Source organism: Rhipicephalus sanguineus, chromosome 9 (assembly GCF_013339695.2).
Source record: "Rhipicephalus sanguineus isolate Rsan-2018 chromosome 9, BIME_Rsan_1.4, whole genome shotgun sequence".
Classification (NCBI taxonomy): domain Eukaryota; kingdom Metazoa; phylum Arthropoda; class Arachnida; order Ixodida; family Ixodidae; genus Rhipicephalus; species Rhipicephalus sanguineus.
In genome coordinates this window covers 68,973,407-68,992,485 of record NC_051184.2, presented here as the reverse complement: position 1 = coordinate 68,992,485, position 19,079 = coordinate 68,973,407, and the positions used below count along the sequence as shown (strand labels likewise).

At 43.5% G+C, this 19,079-nt stretch overlaps 1 protein-coding gene across 1 annotated transcript in view; it reads left to right on the top strand.

The window, feature by feature from the left end:
* The window catches only part of LOC119405297 (receptor-type tyrosine-protein phosphatase kappa), a 227,174-nt gene that overhangs the window by 118,297 nt on the left and 89,798 nt on the right, over positions 1-19,079 (top strand). Inside the window, exons 32-39 of the mRNA XM_049419250.1 lie at positions 576-692; positions 2,623-2,771; positions 4,574-4,709; positions 6,171-6,320; positions 7,830-7,929; positions 8,015-8,091; positions 12,518-12,646; positions 13,723-13,848. Coding sequence (XP_049275207.1) covers positions 576-692; positions 2,623-2,771; positions 4,574-4,709; positions 6,171-6,320; positions 7,830-7,929; positions 8,015-8,091; positions 12,518-12,646; positions 13,723-13,848 — 984 coding nt within the window. The remainder of the gene's footprint in view (positions 1-575; positions 693-2,622; positions 2,772-4,573; positions 4,710-6,170; positions 6,321-7,829; positions 7,930-8,014; positions 8,092-12,517; positions 12,647-13,722; positions 13,849-19,079) is intronic.

Below are 19,079 nucleotides of genomic sequence, written 5' to 3'. Positions count from 1 at the left end.
CGACAATGTGTCAAGTTCAATTACATCTTTTATATTCATTCTAAGCTAAACGTGACTGAAGAGACTAGAATAAAAATACGATCACGTTTCTCATAATGATAAATGCAATGCTGTCAAAATTCATCATGTTATTTCAGAAGACTTGATGAAATGCCGCGTCATGCGCCACGTGTAACCGCTTTAGATCATCTGTAGCCAAAGGCCTTCCATGCTTCGCTTCCCGTGAATCTTACGGTTTTACAAACTACGCAACCTTATTTTTTTGCAAGGAAAGATAAGCGCACCTGCCAGTGTTGAATAACTCCCTCATTTACCTACGCTGGTAGAACTTGTGTTGTGGAAGCCTCGGTTCTCTGAAATGTGTTTCGTCTGTCAAATATCCTGGAAAAGAACTGCAAATCAGCACAAGCACCAACATGTGTAGAACGCTAGAATTTATTCGTTAACAACCATTCCGCATAACATGACGGCCTTCACTATTTTGTGAACTGTGTATTATTGGTGATAAATTCAACAGAAAATAGTAGTTGATCGTAACTGAAGTTCTCAATCTTTTGCCGCATCCCTCGTTGCAGACAAAGTGCGAACAGTACTGGCCAGAGACTTCGCAGAAGTACGGCAAATTTGTGGTGACACTGATGAAGACAGACACTCAGGTCGACTTTGTAGTGCGTGAATTTGAAATTTCATTGGTGAGTGTTCTTTTTTTCTGATGAGTATTAAATCCTTATAAGACTTAAACCCAAGAATTGAAAGATGCGTCGAGGCTGATACAGCATATCAAAACTAATAACGCGCATTAAAACAAGTGTCTCGCTTTCTTTGTTCTTTTTTTTGCTGCGAACGCTGCTATATTTTAACAGTTACATATTCGCTGCCTTCTATCATAAGTGTAATTTTGTGTCAGCTATATTTGTCTGTTAATTACAAGCGAGTGTAATCAAAGCAGCCTGTATGAACGAATCATGTGTTCGGGTTTCATATTATTTGTGACATTTCGAAGTTCGTTTACAATGTTTTACACAGTGTTAATGTGCAACATGTCACGTGCGCTTCAATTTCAGTACCATTGCTTGATCACGCATAGTTCAGCAAGTAAGAGCACATTTATTAACCTCCCACACAATATCCGGTGCGTAGCGCACGTACGATCTCAGAGAATACATGTCATTAGCCAGAATGCATAGAGGTCGAGCATTTCTGAACGTTCGGCGCCTATGCCGTCGAATATTTATCCATTGATTTCTTGCTCATTTTCAAAGATGGCTTTCAACTGCAAGAACATTGTAGAGAGCATTGGCTTACTGACTGCAATAAGAATGTGGAAATGTACCACAGCTGGAAATCTCTTGAAAGACACAATAAACAATAAATAAAACACATCGCATTATCAAAGCAAAATTATGCTGTTTAAACAGCTATATATTTGTGAAAAGCACGAAAACGAGAATGACGCCACTGATAAGAAAGTGTAACTGCATGCCGTATAATCAATTATATATAAAATCATGCAAGGAGAGCGTGTTCCAGAAAACGGTAATCTAGGATTAAAGAATTTTGATTACTGAGAAAGTGGTACCAATAATTTGAGGCGAGTTGAATGAAAGATTAAATAACCAGCTGATTCTGGCGTCGTATTGTGAAGCATCTGCATGTAAACATATTGTTTCGAAATGCTACTGCTCTTGAATATATAGATCGCTTTATATTTTACTTCGAAACAAAGTTCGAAGGGCGACACTATTGCCACGTGCGTTTATGGCTTTATTTTGATCTATTCGTGCAGAAAAACTATTAGAACGATCGGCGCAGACTGCACCGCAATGCATGGGAAGCTTCGCTTGTGTTTGAAATCATTCTGTCAAGATTACGCGCAGCACGCGAATAGTCAAGTTAATTCCAGAGCTTACACGAGCACCAGCAACCACGCTGCAAGGTTCGATAAATGATGATGATAATGATGATAAATGATGATAAATGATGTTTAAAATACGGCCCGTTCTACCGATGATCAAATTATTCGACGTCCGACGACTGTGCGTGCCGACACTGTTGCACTTTGAGGGTCATTCTTTTTCTGGGCACAAGTTCGGCCAAATAAAGAGCTTGATCTTTACCGGCTGCGACTGCTTTCGTCACCGTCACAACAGCGTGACACTATCATCATGGCATATGTATTCTCCGCGTGATTTTTACGTGAGAAATTCATAAAGAAATAAGAATCCTGGAAACCTGTTTCCAGCACGAACGCGAGCATGCAAACGTGAGTTCATAGTCAATGCTGTAATATTGTTTTCAGAGAATTCACACGAAAGCCGTGTTTTAGATCAGATAAGTAAACACTAAAGAAAGCTCAACTTCGATTTCTGAAGAAAATAGAGCACAAAGCAACGTAGACAAGAAAGAGAGAGAAGACACGCAGCGCTGCGGTCACAACACCCCTCTCTTTCTTGTGTACGTTTTTTTTTTGTGCGCTGTTTATCTTCGGAAAATGAATGCGCACTATCAAACACAACTATTTCTTTTAGTTACAAAGCTGCAGCTTTCATATAGATCCGATACTCTAGGAAGGTCTTAGTTACAAGACAACTGTACCTAATGCTATCCATTTTACTTCACCAGGAAAACAAGGCACGGACGGTGGTTCAGTTTCACTTCACCACGTGGCCAGACCACGGCGTCCCTCTCTACCCAGACGCTCTGCTGCCATTCCTCAGGCGCATTTGGGATTTCCAGCCGCATGATGACCACCCTATCATTGTTCATTGCAGGTATGAGCAAGTGTGATAGTGAGAACCCATATCATAACCCGCTATCCGCAGGGCCCTAATTAACATCCTTCCAAAATTACGAGTAGTTGACCTAACAATACCTCCTTGAAGCAATGTAGTCGAGAACAACGCAAAGGGGAAAAGTATTTTTCGCTCCATAACCTAGAGGCACGGTTGGGTTAATTTGACTTTTAATTAGCGTGACTGAGCGTTGTAGTGTCCGTTTCACGCTAAAAATTACAATTTGTCAGACTAAGCGTCACGCCGCGACAGCGCCAATTCACACGATTAGTTCTAACATACGGCCAGCATGAGGATGGTGTTCGCTCGTCCGCCCACAGCGCAGTGAACACACTTGTGTGCTTTTTGTGATTAGGAGGAGCGAATATTGGTTAAGCGTTGCGAGACTGAGGCTTATGTTGGGTCTTTATACAATGCCTTTACTAAACTATGATCGGGTACCGCATTTTGTGGTCATCTGCATTTGATGCTTAACAAATAGTCTATTACTCGCTGAGGTTGACGGCGATATCCTCCAGGGCAGACTTGAACGGTTTCACAAACACCTGACAGTCCCAGAGCAGGTGATGGTGGTTGGTTATGATTCCTTCGCAAATCAATAATCCTCGCATTGCTATTACAATGCATATATGCGGCACAATATACATGCTGTTCTGAGGACATCATACACCTTCGAAGTCGAACAGCTAACGGGTCTTGTAACATTGCCAACTATTTTCAAGCCAGTGGTTCTTCGAACATGCTCATGAAAGTGAAACTAGTCACTCAATATTTTTCAAGTGTGTTCTTCTATAGTGTTTTACGACGAAGTTGTCGGCATTATCAAGCATTCGGTTGTGCAAATTCAGAAACATAATAAAATGCTTTGTTGGGCACGTTAGTTCATTCTGGAGCGCTCGTGTAGTCGTCTTGTCTTCTTGTGCCTCGTTCGTTGGCGCACAAATCTACTTCATTTGAGAAACATCAATTTCAAAGGAAACGTACATAACACAACAATTTGTCTTTTCAAATAGTTGAATTATTGAGGTTAAGCTGAGGACATCTGCCACAACGCCATACCAGAGGAGGATTACGGAAGGACTATTGCGCTTCTAGTGAATGCATAGCTGGCGGATTACAGCAGATACAGTTTGTTTCAGCTAACATGCTAACCTCCGCAATACTATCGTCATTTTCATTTTGCACATAATATGTAACTTTATCCAGCAGCATTGTTGCTATTTGGCATGCATCTTCTTTCTTACCAATTCATACGCGGCGCTACATCCAAAACCTGCATTGACATGCAGGTTCGCCTTCTCTAAGAAGGTGCAATGCAGCATGTTTTTTTAGTGTCCCTCCCCACCTATGGGGGCGGTAGTTTACGGCATACTTAACGCAATTAGGCGAAAAAAATCAATGCTAGTTGACATAATTATGTTCGTCAGCGTGTAAACTTGGAGTCCCTCTTACCCAGGTGCGTTGACCATTCATGCCGAACAGCACAACTTTGGCTGCGTTGAAAGGAACACTATGAGATAACTTTTGACCAGCTTTGATGTAGCGCGATACGGACAGGAGAAGGCACATAGGGACACCATACAGCGCACCCTTCTCGTGCCCATGCGGCGCTTCGCTCTACGTCAAAGCTGTTCAAATGATTCCCCAAGCCCACATTACAACCCTTATGAGGCAACTTATCAGGCATCTTATTTTGGTCACAACGCCTCCCGAACACCTTTTTGTTCTATGATCGTGGGTCAGGTTCGCCCATTTTGTTTTTTATCTTTTTTCCTCTTCAGCGGGGGCATCGGCCGCACGGGGACGCTGATCTTGGTGGACAGCATGCTCTCGCAAGCGGAAGCAGAGGGCGAAGTGAACCTCGTCGCCCATTTGCACGCGATGCGTCAGAGTAGGGTCAACCTAGTCGAGTCCCTGGTAAGAAGGCATTCTTCACCTTTTTTTTTTTTGTCCACGCGTACTTTATGCCATGCTTCATAACGTGTAAACACGTGAAGCAGAATTTCCACGACGCACAAAATTCCGCAGTCAGGCATTGCTTTTTGCAGTGCCAACCAGTCACACAGTCGGTGTGCATAGTCAGTGCCACCCAGTCACATGCCCTAGTACTAAGCAGATACCCAACGGAAACGTTCCAGTTCACACCGTAATAACTCCATATGTTTGCTGTATGATTCCCTAAGAAAATAGGTGAATTCCATATTTCATTCCATAGACTTCCTAAAGAATTAGACGGAAAACTAAGTGGAATAGCTAGAATTTTATGTAGAATATTTCAATAGGGCAAACAGCAATAAGGCACTCGAAGAACAAGAGGAAGAAGACTTCTCCTTGGCGCGAGCGCGCGCTCAATATGCTACAGATGGCTATGCTATACGTGGTTTTGCCTGCGTTACGCCAAGCAATGACAACATACGATAGCATAACACAGCCCGGGCCCCTAAAGTACTCCGCAATTAATAGCATACTCAAGTGGCTGCGCACACAGAGCTAGGAATGTTTGGTGTATTGCGTTATGTCGCTGTCTACGATCTTTTTTCACATAGACAATGACTGTTCTCTATAGCTTGGCAATGGGGATAACTTACCGATACCACCTTTAGCCTCAAGCAGGGCTTTCTGATACAACGAGCAAAAAGAAAAAAAACCTTTGTTCATTATGAAAAATTCACAAACGAAAAGAAAAACGCTGTCCTATTCCACTTGTATTGTTGCCCGTGCAATCGCCTGTATAATCATTGCCTGTGGAAACTCAAATTCAAACGAAAAATTCTGAATAGTAATTTTTACATATTATGAAGGTCAACAACTTTTGCGAGTTCAAAACTCAAAATGCCATATTATTCTCCGAAACTGTAGCTCAGATCAGTCTCAGCTCTTTGCACTGTAAAAATATATTTATCAAGTGCGTTTCTCATTGATATTGCCATAGGAGTCCCGGAATAGGGACCCTCCCCATTTTCTTTGCACTTTATTAAAAAATGTTTTCATAATCATCATCATTATCATCATCATTGAAATGAATTATGAAGAGCGTACATTTCAAGACATATCTTTATTCCAAAAGAAACAACGCTCTTGCGCTCTGTCATGGCGCCCATTTTTTTCTTGACGCTTGAGCCCTGAATTCTGAACCACCTGCTTCCGTAGACATTCTTGTACTTTTTTTGTCATGACCTAGGATGTCCTTAGCGCCACCCATTGTTACCACGAGCAGACACTCGACTACAACCGATGATGGAATTGATGTTGATTGCTCGCTTACATTGAGTTCTGGATGAATTATGATGCAGCATACTGCGTTTGAAGAGAAGCAAAAGCGAGAAGCACTTGAGACAAATGAAACCGTTCACCCTGTGCATCTACCTCTCTTTGTAGGAGCAGTACATTTTCGCGTACATGGCTCTGGTGGAGATACTGTGCTCGAAAAATCACAAGCTGTCCGTGAAAGAGTTCGTGGCTCTGTACCAGAAGCTCAAGGCCAAGAGCGCCGCAACAGGAAAGAGTGCCATAGAGCTTGAGTACGAGGTAATACTGCTATGAACGTTTCATTCACTCCGTACTGTCAATGCATATTCGTAATACAGCCTCCAGGAGTGTGAATGTATATAATTGGGAATGTCACTATGTGTGTGCGCGGCTGTGTGGACCCTTGTCTGGTGCAGAGGAAAAGTTAACCAGTGTAGCATGAAGCAATACACTTCCAACACTTTAATGAATGGCTGCAGGCTTGCACTGCAGCGGAATGCGCAGCGCCGTATTCCCTCACGCAAAGTAGCGATGCAAAAATGCATGCTTGCTAAATCTGGCCCAAATGTAGCCAGTTGCGCGCTTCTCAATACCTCGTTTAGCACTTATGAATCGGAAATTACATGTAGGGTACGTTATAGTGTTCTGCAGCGGTTATTCTCGTGTTAAACTTGCACAAAATACCAACTCTAGCGGTTTTAACTAACCCAAGCGTATGCCTTCCCGTAAACAAAATTCCGAGGGTCACTTACACTACGCTGACTCAAAGAATAAAGCCTGAGTGCCGATACGTCAAAGCCCGAAATGGCACGTCACACTCCGACGAGCCCCTTGGCTCATCGTGCCTCATTTCACTGCTTGTCGAGCCCCCTCTGGAGCTGCATACTTCTTCGGCCGACCACACAATTCACTAAGCCTTGGCTCAGCGTCTGCAATAGCACGCCATTTACGCCTTACTTCTTTGCCCGAGATTGCCGCTTTTTTTTTACTTTCCGAGCAGCCGGCGCCGCGCTGCGGATGCTGCCCAATACGCCTGTTGCGCCAGGGGATGGTCTTCTTTATCTTCTGCATTGCCACGGTTTCCCGCTTTCGCAAAGACGCTTTCACCTGGGTTTTTCTAACGTGCATCTAAATCTAAGTACACGGGAAGAAACCGCAACAACGCGCTCAGAGCGGCTAGCGTTCAAGACCGGGGAAGTTTCGAAGTGTTGTAGGGCTTTAAAAAGTAACTCGCACCTATAACGTCAAATCAGTGTGCCTTTTATGACGAAGACATCTCTTCAGTTATTTATTGCATGGAATAATCCACCTCCTAAAGACTCTTAAAATAGCAACAACGCGTCCACAACGCACTTCGATGTCCCATGCCGCATGTCCAGAAGATTGCACAATCATTTGAGTTTTGCACGAATATATGGTCACGCTTCAACCTTCAGATAATCAGAATTTCCACAGGCGGTTAGGTTCCGCAATAAACTGGCAGATAAACTCACTTGTTAGGCTAACCCTGATACATTCCGTCACTAACTGATTGCACATTTCATAGAGGTCGTCATTTAACACACAGAGATATGTGTAGATTATGTATTATGCATGACGTTTTATGTATTATGTTTGTTTTATTAATTATTCATTATGGTTTAGACATAATATTCAAATTTCAAGCACCGTGTATAGTTCTTTTTTTTTTTCTCTTCTAACGCCCAGTAGTGACTCTGATGCCCTCCTGATGCCTGTGAGGTATTTCAAAAAAATATATATAATGGTCTCTTGTTATTTCTTCTTAAGGAACTCGCCCGGATATGCCCACTTCCTGCGCCGGAGGAGTACAACAGTGCACGGGACGGGAAAAATGCTCCCAAGAATCGATCGTCAAAGATTTTAGCATGTAAGCTTAAGTAGAGCGCGGTTATACGCGTCATGAAATGTGAAGTATGTGCCGCTGACGCCTGCTGTATCTTTTCTATTCGCAGGTGACAGCAGGAGGCCGTTCTTGAGCGTCACAGCTGATGGATCAAAGACAGACTATATCAATGCCATATATGTGGATGTAAGCTTTTAGCTAATTTAAACATACACGACCTTTTGAGCAGCGATTCTAGACCGTTGGATGTTGGATTGGACTATTTATTTTTCGACTTTTATGAAACCGTTGTCCAGCACCGACACTTTTATTTTATTTGGTATATGTATGATACGAAAACCTTATACTGCCATTTATGAATTAACTCATTAACACTTTTTGCACAGCCCATTTTCACATTTACCGTTTTCAGACACCATATTCTACGTAACGCAGTGCAAGCTTCAAAAATTCGTGCAAATTATAACCTCTCTAAGTCAAGATTTTAATTGCCATCGAAACATCGAAAATGAGGTTGCGGCTTCCATCGCGACCTCGGCGGTCGCATTTCGATGGAGGCGAATTGCTAAAGGCCTTTGTACTGTGCGATGTCAGGGCACTTTAAAGAACATCAGGTGATCGAAATTTTCGGAGCCCACCACTCCGGCATGCCTGATAAGCATATCGGGGTTTTGGCACGTTAAACTCCATATAATATTACTAACATTGGAAATAAGCGCCGCTCTGGCCAGACAAGATTGCTTAGGTTAAGTTAATCTTCCCTAATTGCTTACTTCCTTCGTCAATACGGGATAACTTTCTGTCGAATTTATTGAAAATTCTACCATGCAAGCAATAATCATCACAGCGCAACTCTAAGAAATGTAGAGAAAGTGTACATTTGGGTGCACAGCACGTTGCATTCTTCATTGAAGCCCAACCGCCGCTCTACAGAATTTATTTCGCGTAAAAAATAGAAAGTGTTTCTGATTTAAATTCATTTTATGATTTCCCATATTCAATGCGTGGATAAGTGTTTGAATTGCAATCCGTGGCTGGGCCAAAAAGATCATTTTAGAGGAAGCGTCCTCCATCGCCACTGAATTTTGAGCTACCAATTTACGCCATTTCTGTAACAAAAAAAAACTGAATTTGAGAACGAAGTGAAGAAGCAGTGACGATATGGAAAGAGGTGAAACAAAATGCTTCTTTGTCAAGGATCTGGCGAAAGGTATTTTTCTTTTGTAGCAATATATTGATTACTGTGAAATCTGCTGCAATGAAAGCTAATTTTGAGCAATAAACGCTGAAAAAAGCGGAAAAAAGCAAAATAAAATAATCATGAATAAAGAATAATGTAAACTAAAAGCTATCAACGAAAGTTACAAATAATTAACCCAAAGACTAAAACGGATGACATTTGTCCGTAGGGTTTCGAGACTGATTTATTTTCTGCTCTAGAAACGACTCCCCAAAACAAATCTTGATGCGTATGTGTAGCGGCATCTTTTCGGGCTAAACTGAGCTATTTATGTTAATTGCTGTGGCATCCGCTACATGGCCCTACATGTAGGAAATTACGTTGTCACTAGTCGTTTGCGCATTCTACTGTGAGTGAATGTAGAGAGATGGACGTCCACCTCGAAGAGAATGTAAACATAAAATTCTCTGTGAAGCTTGGCAAGAAGCCACACAGACGTATGAGCTCATTCGTGACGTTTACGGCAACGAGACATTATCGCGCGCTCGAGTTTTCGAGTGGCGCAAGAAGTTCGTTTCGGGGAGAACGTCGGTAGAAAACGACGCAAGGCAGGGGCGCACTGCAACCTCACGGAATGAGAACAACGTGGCTCGGATCAGGGAGATCGTACAGCAAGACCGCAACATTACAGTCCGCATGCTATCGGATGCTCTCGACATTAGTAAGACAACATGCCACAAAATTTTGCTTGAGAACTTGGGGAAACGGACGTTGAATGCCAGACCTGTGCCGCACTCCCTCACACCGGACCAGAAGGACACGCGGGCATCAGTGAGCGCTGATTTGCTCTCCGAGGCAGAAAAAGATGCTGCATTCGTCGGCACCATCATTGCTGAAGACGAAACATGAAGTTTTCAATACGATCCTCAAACAAAGAGGCAGAGTGCCGAATGGCGGTCCTTAAGCATCTGGCGTCGAGAAAGGTGCGGCGAAGAAGACCAAAACAAAGACGATGCCGATAGCTTTTTTCGATGCCACAGGTGTCATACACCACTAGTTCGTTCCACAAGAGCCGATGGTGAATCAGGAGTTGTATATCCTCATGCTCCATCCCATGTGCTATGAACTGCGACGCCGTCGCTCTGACTTATCGGCATCTGGACAACGGAACCTTCCCCACGATAATGCAAGGCCGCACACTGCTCTCAGCGTGACAAGATTTCTCGCCAAGCACAGCATTACTGTACTTCTCCATCCGCCATACTCGACTGACCTCTCCCCACGCGATTTTTTCTTTTCTTGTTTCCTCGTCTAAAGAGAGCCCTAAAAGGTCGCTGGATGGGGAGCGTGGAGGCCATTAAAGACGCCACGAAAAAGGAGCTGACAGCCCTGCCAAAAGAAGCGTTTTCCAACTGTTTACAAGACCTCAAGAAGCGTTGCAAGCTGTGTATATACTGCAAGGTGGACTATTTCGAAGGGGTGCTGCACAAATGATTTCAATGTTAAAAGCATTTTTTTAATGAACTCAGTCTTAGAACTTTACCGACAAAGGTTTATGTGGTTTCTACATAGTATCCTATTGAAATATGTATCTGTTTCATTTCGTTGACACTAAGACCAAAGTGTCAGTAGAAACATGTTGAAGTTTATGTATGCTCCTATATATGCATATGGGTTTGTATATGTATAAGTATATATATATATATATGTGTGTGTGTGTGTGTGTGTGTGTGTGTGTGTGTGTGTGTGTGTGTGTGTGTGTGTGTGTGTGTGTGTGTGTGTGTGTGTGTGTGTGTGTGTGTGTGTGTGTGTGTGTGTGTGTGTGTGTGTGTGTGTGTGTGTGTGTGTGTGTGTGTGTGTGTGTGTGTGTGTGTGTGTGTGTGTGTGTGTGTGTGTGTGTGTGTGTGGTGTGTGTGTGTGTGTGTGTGTGGTGTGTGTGTGTGTGTGTGTGTGTGTGTGTGTGTGTGTGTGTGTGTGTGTGTGTGTGTACATATATGTGATGTCTCCCTGCCAAAAGAAAAAAATCGTAGACTCGTCAAGCTGTTTGATGAGAGTTTTACTCTATGATCCCAACATCTGTATTTAGTAACCATACAGGATGGAAGATAAACGATTTGAATTTCGATTTCAATAATGAAAAACGTGAATTCAGCATAGTTCTTAGGCGATTGGGAATACTTCAATGATGAAAATATCCCATATTCGCGTATTTTATGCCTGTCTTGTTAACGTTTGACAGTACACCTGTTCTGGTTTATATCAGCTGCTATGGAGATGCATAAGTAGAAATTGTTTCAGCTGCGCCTTTTTTCCTCACACACAAGACTAAGCAAATTAAACAAATAGATAATGCAAGTGAGAGAGACGTATTCAAAAGTACTTTTCGCTTTCTTAGTAGCACACTGCAGAATTTAGATATAACATTACTTGGACTACATTTAAACGTGGTTATAAGACTAAGGTTGTAGACTCTGTGGGACAGGTGATTTCTTTGAAGCTTCTCTAATGTATTTCCTTCCGTGAGAACATTAGAAGTCAATACCAGCTACCCAATTTTCACTGAGAATGACGAGTGCCTCTAGTCGGTTGTATTCTCATAAGCATTCGCACACGGTGGTAGGAGAGAGGATGGCAGCCCCCTTCATCATTTAAAGGGAGGGCCAGGTATGCTTGCTACGGTTGCGCCTTGAACTAGCTGGTTCATGGTTGTATAAACAGCGCTGTTGTCACTAGAGCGGCTCGTTGGGCAAGTTGGTACATAGTTCTTCGTGAGGAAATGTCAGCAGCACCAAAAGAAAGCAGAAGAAACTGAGCCAAGAAAAATGAGACAGGAACAGGAATGATGCTGGAAGGATGCCAGCATCATTCCTGTTCTTGTCTTTTTTCTTGGCTCAGTTTCGTCTGCTTTCTTTCGGTGCTGCTGACATTTCTTCACGACGAGCGCTGTTGTCGTCACTTCGTCTTGTGTTCTGTCAAAACTTTGCCCTGTTTCTCCCCTGTTTCAGCCAAACATGCCACATACCTTTAATTAGCCAGACCTTTCCCGTCAATCTTTAAGCTGCAGGGTTTGGACATGCCTGTTTCCGATGACAATAGCGGCCGAGAAACCATCATGCTTTATTCTAAGAGCTGAATGCTTCCCACCTTTACCTCCGGAAAACCAGGGACCAAAGGCAGAGCGCTTTGAGCAGCACGTCATCACCTCATTTTTGCTTTTGAACCCATTGCGATTCTGCCAGATGGGGGGATTGGGGAGAAAGGGAGGGAGGGGGCGGAACAGCGAGACTCGGCTTCTCTAGATGGAGAACACTGTGCAAGCCTATGGCTGTGCTGACCGAACAATGATTATCGCCAATTATCTGGAGCACAGATATTCGGTGGGCATGGCATTTATTTGGTGAGTAACACAATGCGCTTGTCTCGCTTGTGCAGGGTTTCAAGAGACGAAAAGCGAACCTCGTGACACAACTGCCTCTGCCAGAAACGGTCGATGACTTCTGGGAAATGCTTGCGGGCAGTGGCTCTGTCACACTCGTCACGCTGGGTCCTCTCCAAGATGAGGTAATAAGAATAACATCAATGTGCCCGCAATAAGCCCGCATGGATCTGGATAAGCTTGTCTGCATCCTTATGCTGGTTTAAAAACATGGCATAATGATAACAAAAAATGAGGAGTATGAAGTGACATGGGCTCTCCTGAATTCGCTTAAGAGTACTCGAATACAGAAGCAATCTTATGTTTCTTCTTAGTCAATTGTATTCGTCTACCCGTTGTACATTGCTTTAAAAAAGGCTTCAAGTTGGTAAACTAGACAAAACACCATCACTTATTCCCACTGAGTGGTGGCCTAAGACTCACGAGAATGTTCTGTATGAGTAATATCTAGGTGAGGGGAAAAGCGGCCTTTCAAGCGCCCTTACAATGAAATCACCTTGAGCTTACGTATGTATTCCTTTATATAAATATTTACTCTATATAAAGGGCAACAACACCTAGATGAAGCATGCGCACCTCATTTATGGCGCCGCGTCAAAAAAAGAATGTCCCCACAGTGAAACCACCGTAATAACCTCGATGCGTCGGTGGAGGATGACATTACAGAATTCTCGCAATACGAAGAACGGCGCGTTCAACGGCGTGATCTGCTGAACAGCCTCGATAGACTACCAATCGCAGTTAACAAAAAGCTTTGAGTGTGGCCGCACCCTGACAATCAAATACGGGCAGTTATCGATCGTCGCGTTTTTTTTAGTGGACACAGGATTGGTGAGCTATTTGTAATTGACATTACTGCTTCTTTCATGATAAATATCTCATAGTAATGTTATGTGTAAGTGTATGAAAAGCATCTGTATGGACTCCATCCGCGGTAACTTGTGTGACCATACTGTATGTAGTGGACTTTGTCCTTAGAGGTATCCTTTATAAGCCTGATCGTATGCGCACATAGTGCTTCTCAATAACCCTTGTTTTCATTTGGTATTCTTTTATTCCTTCTCGCTTATTTTGTTTTTGTGTGCTTTTCAATGTCACTATCATGAAGTTGGGATAGGCGGCTCAAACGTAGCCTGCACTCCTTTGTTTTCATATACAAATTAAAAAATAATAGTGTTATGTTTTCCTTGCTTTCCATTAGACGACACCGCAATTCTGGCCGAGCCTGAAGACCACAGTCAAGTACGGAAAGGTTGTGGTGGAGCAGACCGACACTCAAGACTTCCGAGGCCTCCTCGTGCGAACATTTAAGGTCATCTACGGTTCGGTACGTCAAATTTCAAATATTTTACACGCACTTGTCACATATGGATCTTCGGCTGCTGCAGACTTTCCCAAAAGTGTGGCTTGTATTAAACTGCCGGGTATTTCCTCACCACTTCTTGGTCGTTGACTTTGAACCAAGAATATCAACGCTCTGGGCGGCATTGTTTTCTGCCATCAAACTGCCCCCCGCGACAAGATACTATGAAGTGGTCCTATACATGGAAACCTTAATGATATTCGGATAGGTTGAATTAAGAGGAGAGGGTGCCTCAGACAGGCTGGTCGACGTTTCGATAGAAGGGACCCACCTTTGTCAAAGCCATCGATCAATTGTTTTCGGCAAGTGCTAGCAACTATAATCAATGGGACGCCTTTCTCGAGAACACATCGAAGAAAAGCCTTCCGCAGGCGTCTCCCAACACGATGTGTTTTATGTGCTTTATGTATAAAAGAAAGAAGAAAGAATCATATCTCCTACTTGAATTTCCACGAAGCTGGTGGTATTGCTAGATATATGCTATCGCGTGAAGCGCGCGCAAGTATAGATAGTCTGTCTAAATCTGGTGTCGATGCTGTCAACCGTACCCACCACATTACGAATAAAGCTGCCACCATGGCGAATAGTGAAGTGGTTGGGCCTGTTACATTGGTAACCTAACGCCTCATTGATCCGTACACGTGACCTGTTTCATTTTGCAGCGACCAGCCCGGATATTGAAGCAGTTCCACTCACAGTCCTGGAATAGGGCCAGCACTGTGCCGAGTTCCTGCGACGTGGTGCTGGAGATACTGCAACACGTGGATCGGTGGCAGATGCAAGCCGAAGGAAGAACAGTCGTGGTGCAGTGCCTGTGAGTACGAAGACATGAATGAGTGCCCTGAGTGCCAGTTTACTATTGCCAAATGATTACTCTCCAATGATATACATAGAGCACACTACTTCCGAGAAACCGAGGAAAAACTCATTTCGAAATCTAATAATCTCTCAGAATAGCTTACATAAAGGACCGCATGTCTCAATTCACATCTGTGGCATGTTACTGCAGCGTCCATTACGAGCTGCAACTGCCGAGTAATGTCCTCTTCGGTGGCACACTGGTTACGGTACTTTGCTGCTGACCGGGAAGTCGCGGGTTCAACCCCTGCTGCGGCGGTCAAATTTCGATGGAGGCGAATGCCGAAGGCCCGTGTTCTGTTCGATGTCAGCGCACTTCAAAAAAGAAAAGAACGCCAGGTAGCCAAAATTATAATAACAATTGTTGGCGTTTATCTTTCCAAAACCATGGCATTGTTGTGAGGTACGCCTAGAGGAGGGCTCCGCAAATTTCGGCCACCTGGGGTTTCTTAATGTGCACCTAAATTTAAGCACTAAGCCTCAAGCATTTTTGCCTCTATCGAAAACGTGGCCGCCACGGCCGGGCCAGTTAGTCGAAATTTCGGGAGCCCTCCCGAAACTACGGCATGCTTCATAATCATATCGTGGTATCGGCATGTAAAAGTAAAACAAGATATTAATAACACACACAAGGGGGGCATGTCTCAGTCCACTTCCGTGGCATGTTACTGACCCCTTCACTATTAGGCGCAACTTTCTAGCAATGGCCGCAGCAACGTTTCCCAGAAAAAGCGTAAAGGGATCCGACTGCTACAATAATACGCATATATCCGTGTTTCTTATCGAAGCGATAATGCAATGGCCCACCGAGCACATTCCCCTTGCACAGCGATGTTCGTCATGGCGCCCCACAACCTTAGCTTTGTGAAAAATTCTTTTTTTTGTGTGTGATGGGTTCCACAGTGCGCACGCGCCAAGAGCGCGCGACAGAAATCTGGGGTTATGGGCTAAAGCGAAATGGCGAAACGCTTTCCACGTGCTTCACGAAGTGACGCTTCGCCACGGCCCGCGCATCGCATCTGATATTGTCGGACAAGTAGGCGTTGCATCGAAGTGGCCTCATGTTGGCCACAAATAAAAAATAAATACGAGAAAATTACTGAGTAAGATAACCAAGCATTTCAGTGCGACGTTGTGAAACGAAGGCTGTAGTCCAATTCGCAATCTTTCGTTCAAAATTTGTTGCCATATTGTCGCTCGAAAAGCTCGCAAAATGTTTGATGCCACCCATATAAATCACAGAATTAGAAGACCAAGAAGGTGTCTCTTTCAAAAGCACAAAGCACCACAAGCTTCTTTTAAGTGACTAAGGGGCGTAGATCGCAATACGCCATAGCAAAGTACGCGTTCGAGTCACCATGACTAATCTTGCGGAGTTCCATGTGCTACGAGGAGGCAAGGATACTTGAATTTATAGAGTTCAGAACGAACAGCAATACAAAACAGCCATGTAAGTTTTAAACATAAGGTGTCAAATATACATGTCAAATATACCATACACCGAAGTATTTTAACCTCGGTAGTATTCAACAAATGTTCCTCTCGCTTTCAGGGATGGCTGCCAGGAAAGCGGCCTTTACTGCGTGTCGGCAGCGATATGCGACCAGCTGAAGCTGGAACAGGAGCTCGACGTATTCCGATCCGTGCGCAACGTGCGCTGTAGCCGTCCTGAATTCATCGTCGACTCGGTAAGAGAAGCCAACGCACTAATGAGCGCCCTAACTCAGAATGCCCTGGATACAGTGACGTGGTTTCATTCTTGCAGCAGTGAAATAGCAGAATTCAGTACAGTTTCAATCGCTCGTTAGCCTACACTCTAATAAAAGAAATATGTGTTACTCTTTTGTCGGTGAGTCCGGACTTGCCACGTGTATGACTCTCTTTAAGAAGACACGTTAACTCTCTTTTGGGTGTCACGACTCTCCCACGAGAGTTTAGTGATGCCCAAAGAAAGTACACGTGTCTCTATAAATAGATTAATATATAGTCGGGACCCACAAAAAAGGTCAAAGGACTATTGTCTTTCTTCAATTAAGCAATGGCATCAGCCTCAAGGAGGCTGGAGTATGTAAAAATAAAATAAAATAATTAAAATTGCTCTATGGTGAACAAATTCTTTAACTGCTACAAATATGTCAAAAGGTTACTAAATTGGGAATATATTGTCGGGACATTACACCATGCGCATGTAAACGAATGTACCCCCGCGAGATTTCAGTGATTAAATACGCCTCGCTATGTCACCACGCCTGCTTGAAGACGAAGCCATGTTACACAAGCAGAACGGCGTTTGACATTATTAGATTCGAAAAACTAGGCGTTGTATTTTTGCATTTCCCGGGGTAATGGGCGCGTGGACGACATACGGGACGTACAAGCACAAAACGCCATGACAGTCGCAGCTGTCTGTAGATAATTACCCACGGCGTCATACGTCTAGGACTTGGACGAATAACACAAAAGCGACTCTGACAGATGTAGTTCGGCTATGCTACTAATTTGAGTGGACCACCAAAGTAGCGCGATACGACGTACAGTGGCTAGAAAGTTTGTTTAAATATCTTTTGTATTTGCTAGTTTACGTACCTTTGACGTGCTGACAAAGAAGTAAAAACCACGCAAGGAGCCTTGCTTTTTTCCCGGGGCTTCGTTATTAGCATTCGCGTGAAATTTGTGTCTACGTTAAGTGCGCTTGCGCTGAAGTCAAAGTTGCTAGGTTAACGCCAACCCAGCGCGTTTCATGGCTGGAATGGTGAAAAGATTTTGCAGCTGCGATGCACAGGGCGTGAACACAGACATGATATAGCGGTTCATATCTGACACTGCAGTTTCACGTTACTGCCAGGTATTTTAACTCGTAGTGTCATTGTGTCACGTTGCGGACATGCTACGCTGTTTTGTGCCGTATAAATAAGGACCCTGATCACGTTGTGTATTGCATTGCAGACATAATGAGATAAATATGCTCCAATTGTTTTCGTGTTTTACAGGAACAATACGCCTTCTGCTACGACCTGGCTCTCAGCTTTCTGGACACGTTCGATACCTACTCCAACTTCCAGTGACCTCATCGAGTGCTTCTTATTTATGGAGACCGTTTTCTACTCACTGCTTCAAATGACGCAGAATAAAAATTGAGCAGTTTTTAAGTAAAACGGCGTATTTTGTTATTTCCGTTCACTGCACCTATGCAGCAAACTTAGCACAAGCCAGGGAGCTGAATTTGTAGCTCCTATTGAAGTTCGCACACCAATATATAACGCCCTGCTGCACTGTTCAACACTGATTACTAAAAAAAGTACAAAAGCGACAACTCAGGTAGGCCGATTAGACAAACGCAATTGCTGGTAACAACACCATTGTTGCAAGCCTTGCTGCTGCTACTACCAATATGTAATACACTCTGCCTGTTCTTCTCTCTCTCTCTAAACGCACATTATCCAAAGAAAAAATTTAATAGTAAGTTCTCTGGCTGTGCGAGGTCGGCACAATAGACATTATGACAGAGACCCCAAACCATATTGCTTTAGCAAGTCCCTCCTTAACAGCGATGCTACTGGGAAGAAATCACAAGAGGACACTTAATAAAAAAAAAGGAAATGCTAAGAATGTGTTGCAGTCACGGTACAAAGTCTTCCTTTTTTACGTATAAGCGCTTGTGGAGCAAATGTCTTTATTCGTAGCCTGTGAAAGCGACCGGCTGTGCAGTGACAAACCGTCGTGTTTGTCAGATAGTAGACTGCTTCGGGAACCGATGGCATTGACGTAGAAGAAGTGGCTGAAGACCTACAAGCGTTATTAGAAGATGAATCTATGAACCATCCTCTTTGAACGGTAAGAGCTACTTCTATAACTAGTAATGGGAGAGAATGACAATATTTTAGATGGCTTCAGAAAAAATAGCAGTTTACCTTTTGTTAGCTCTGACGTGATCCCCACGCCTAAGACAGAGCGTTACCCTAATTAAAAAAAAAAAGATTGCACACTACCTTATTGAATGCGGATGCAAGTATATTCCTATACCTCTGAGAAAGATAAAACCAAGAAGACGATCTTCTACAGAAAAAAAAATCCTGACGTGAAAAGCTACTTGTTGAACTTAGTTGTAGAGTGGAATGTTTAACGTTTTCTGCTTTGCGTTTTACACTCTGTCAGGTCTAAGTAACATCAGTGGATTTATCCATTCGACTTAGTTTTCACGCCGCATATTTGTTACCGCTGTTATGACTGCTACTGGAGACACGTCGTCTGAGAGCGTGCTCCGGCGGTGAATTCCCACGCGACTCGAGACACCTTGATCCTTCCTGGAGACGGCCTCTCAGTTATCGCTATCATCC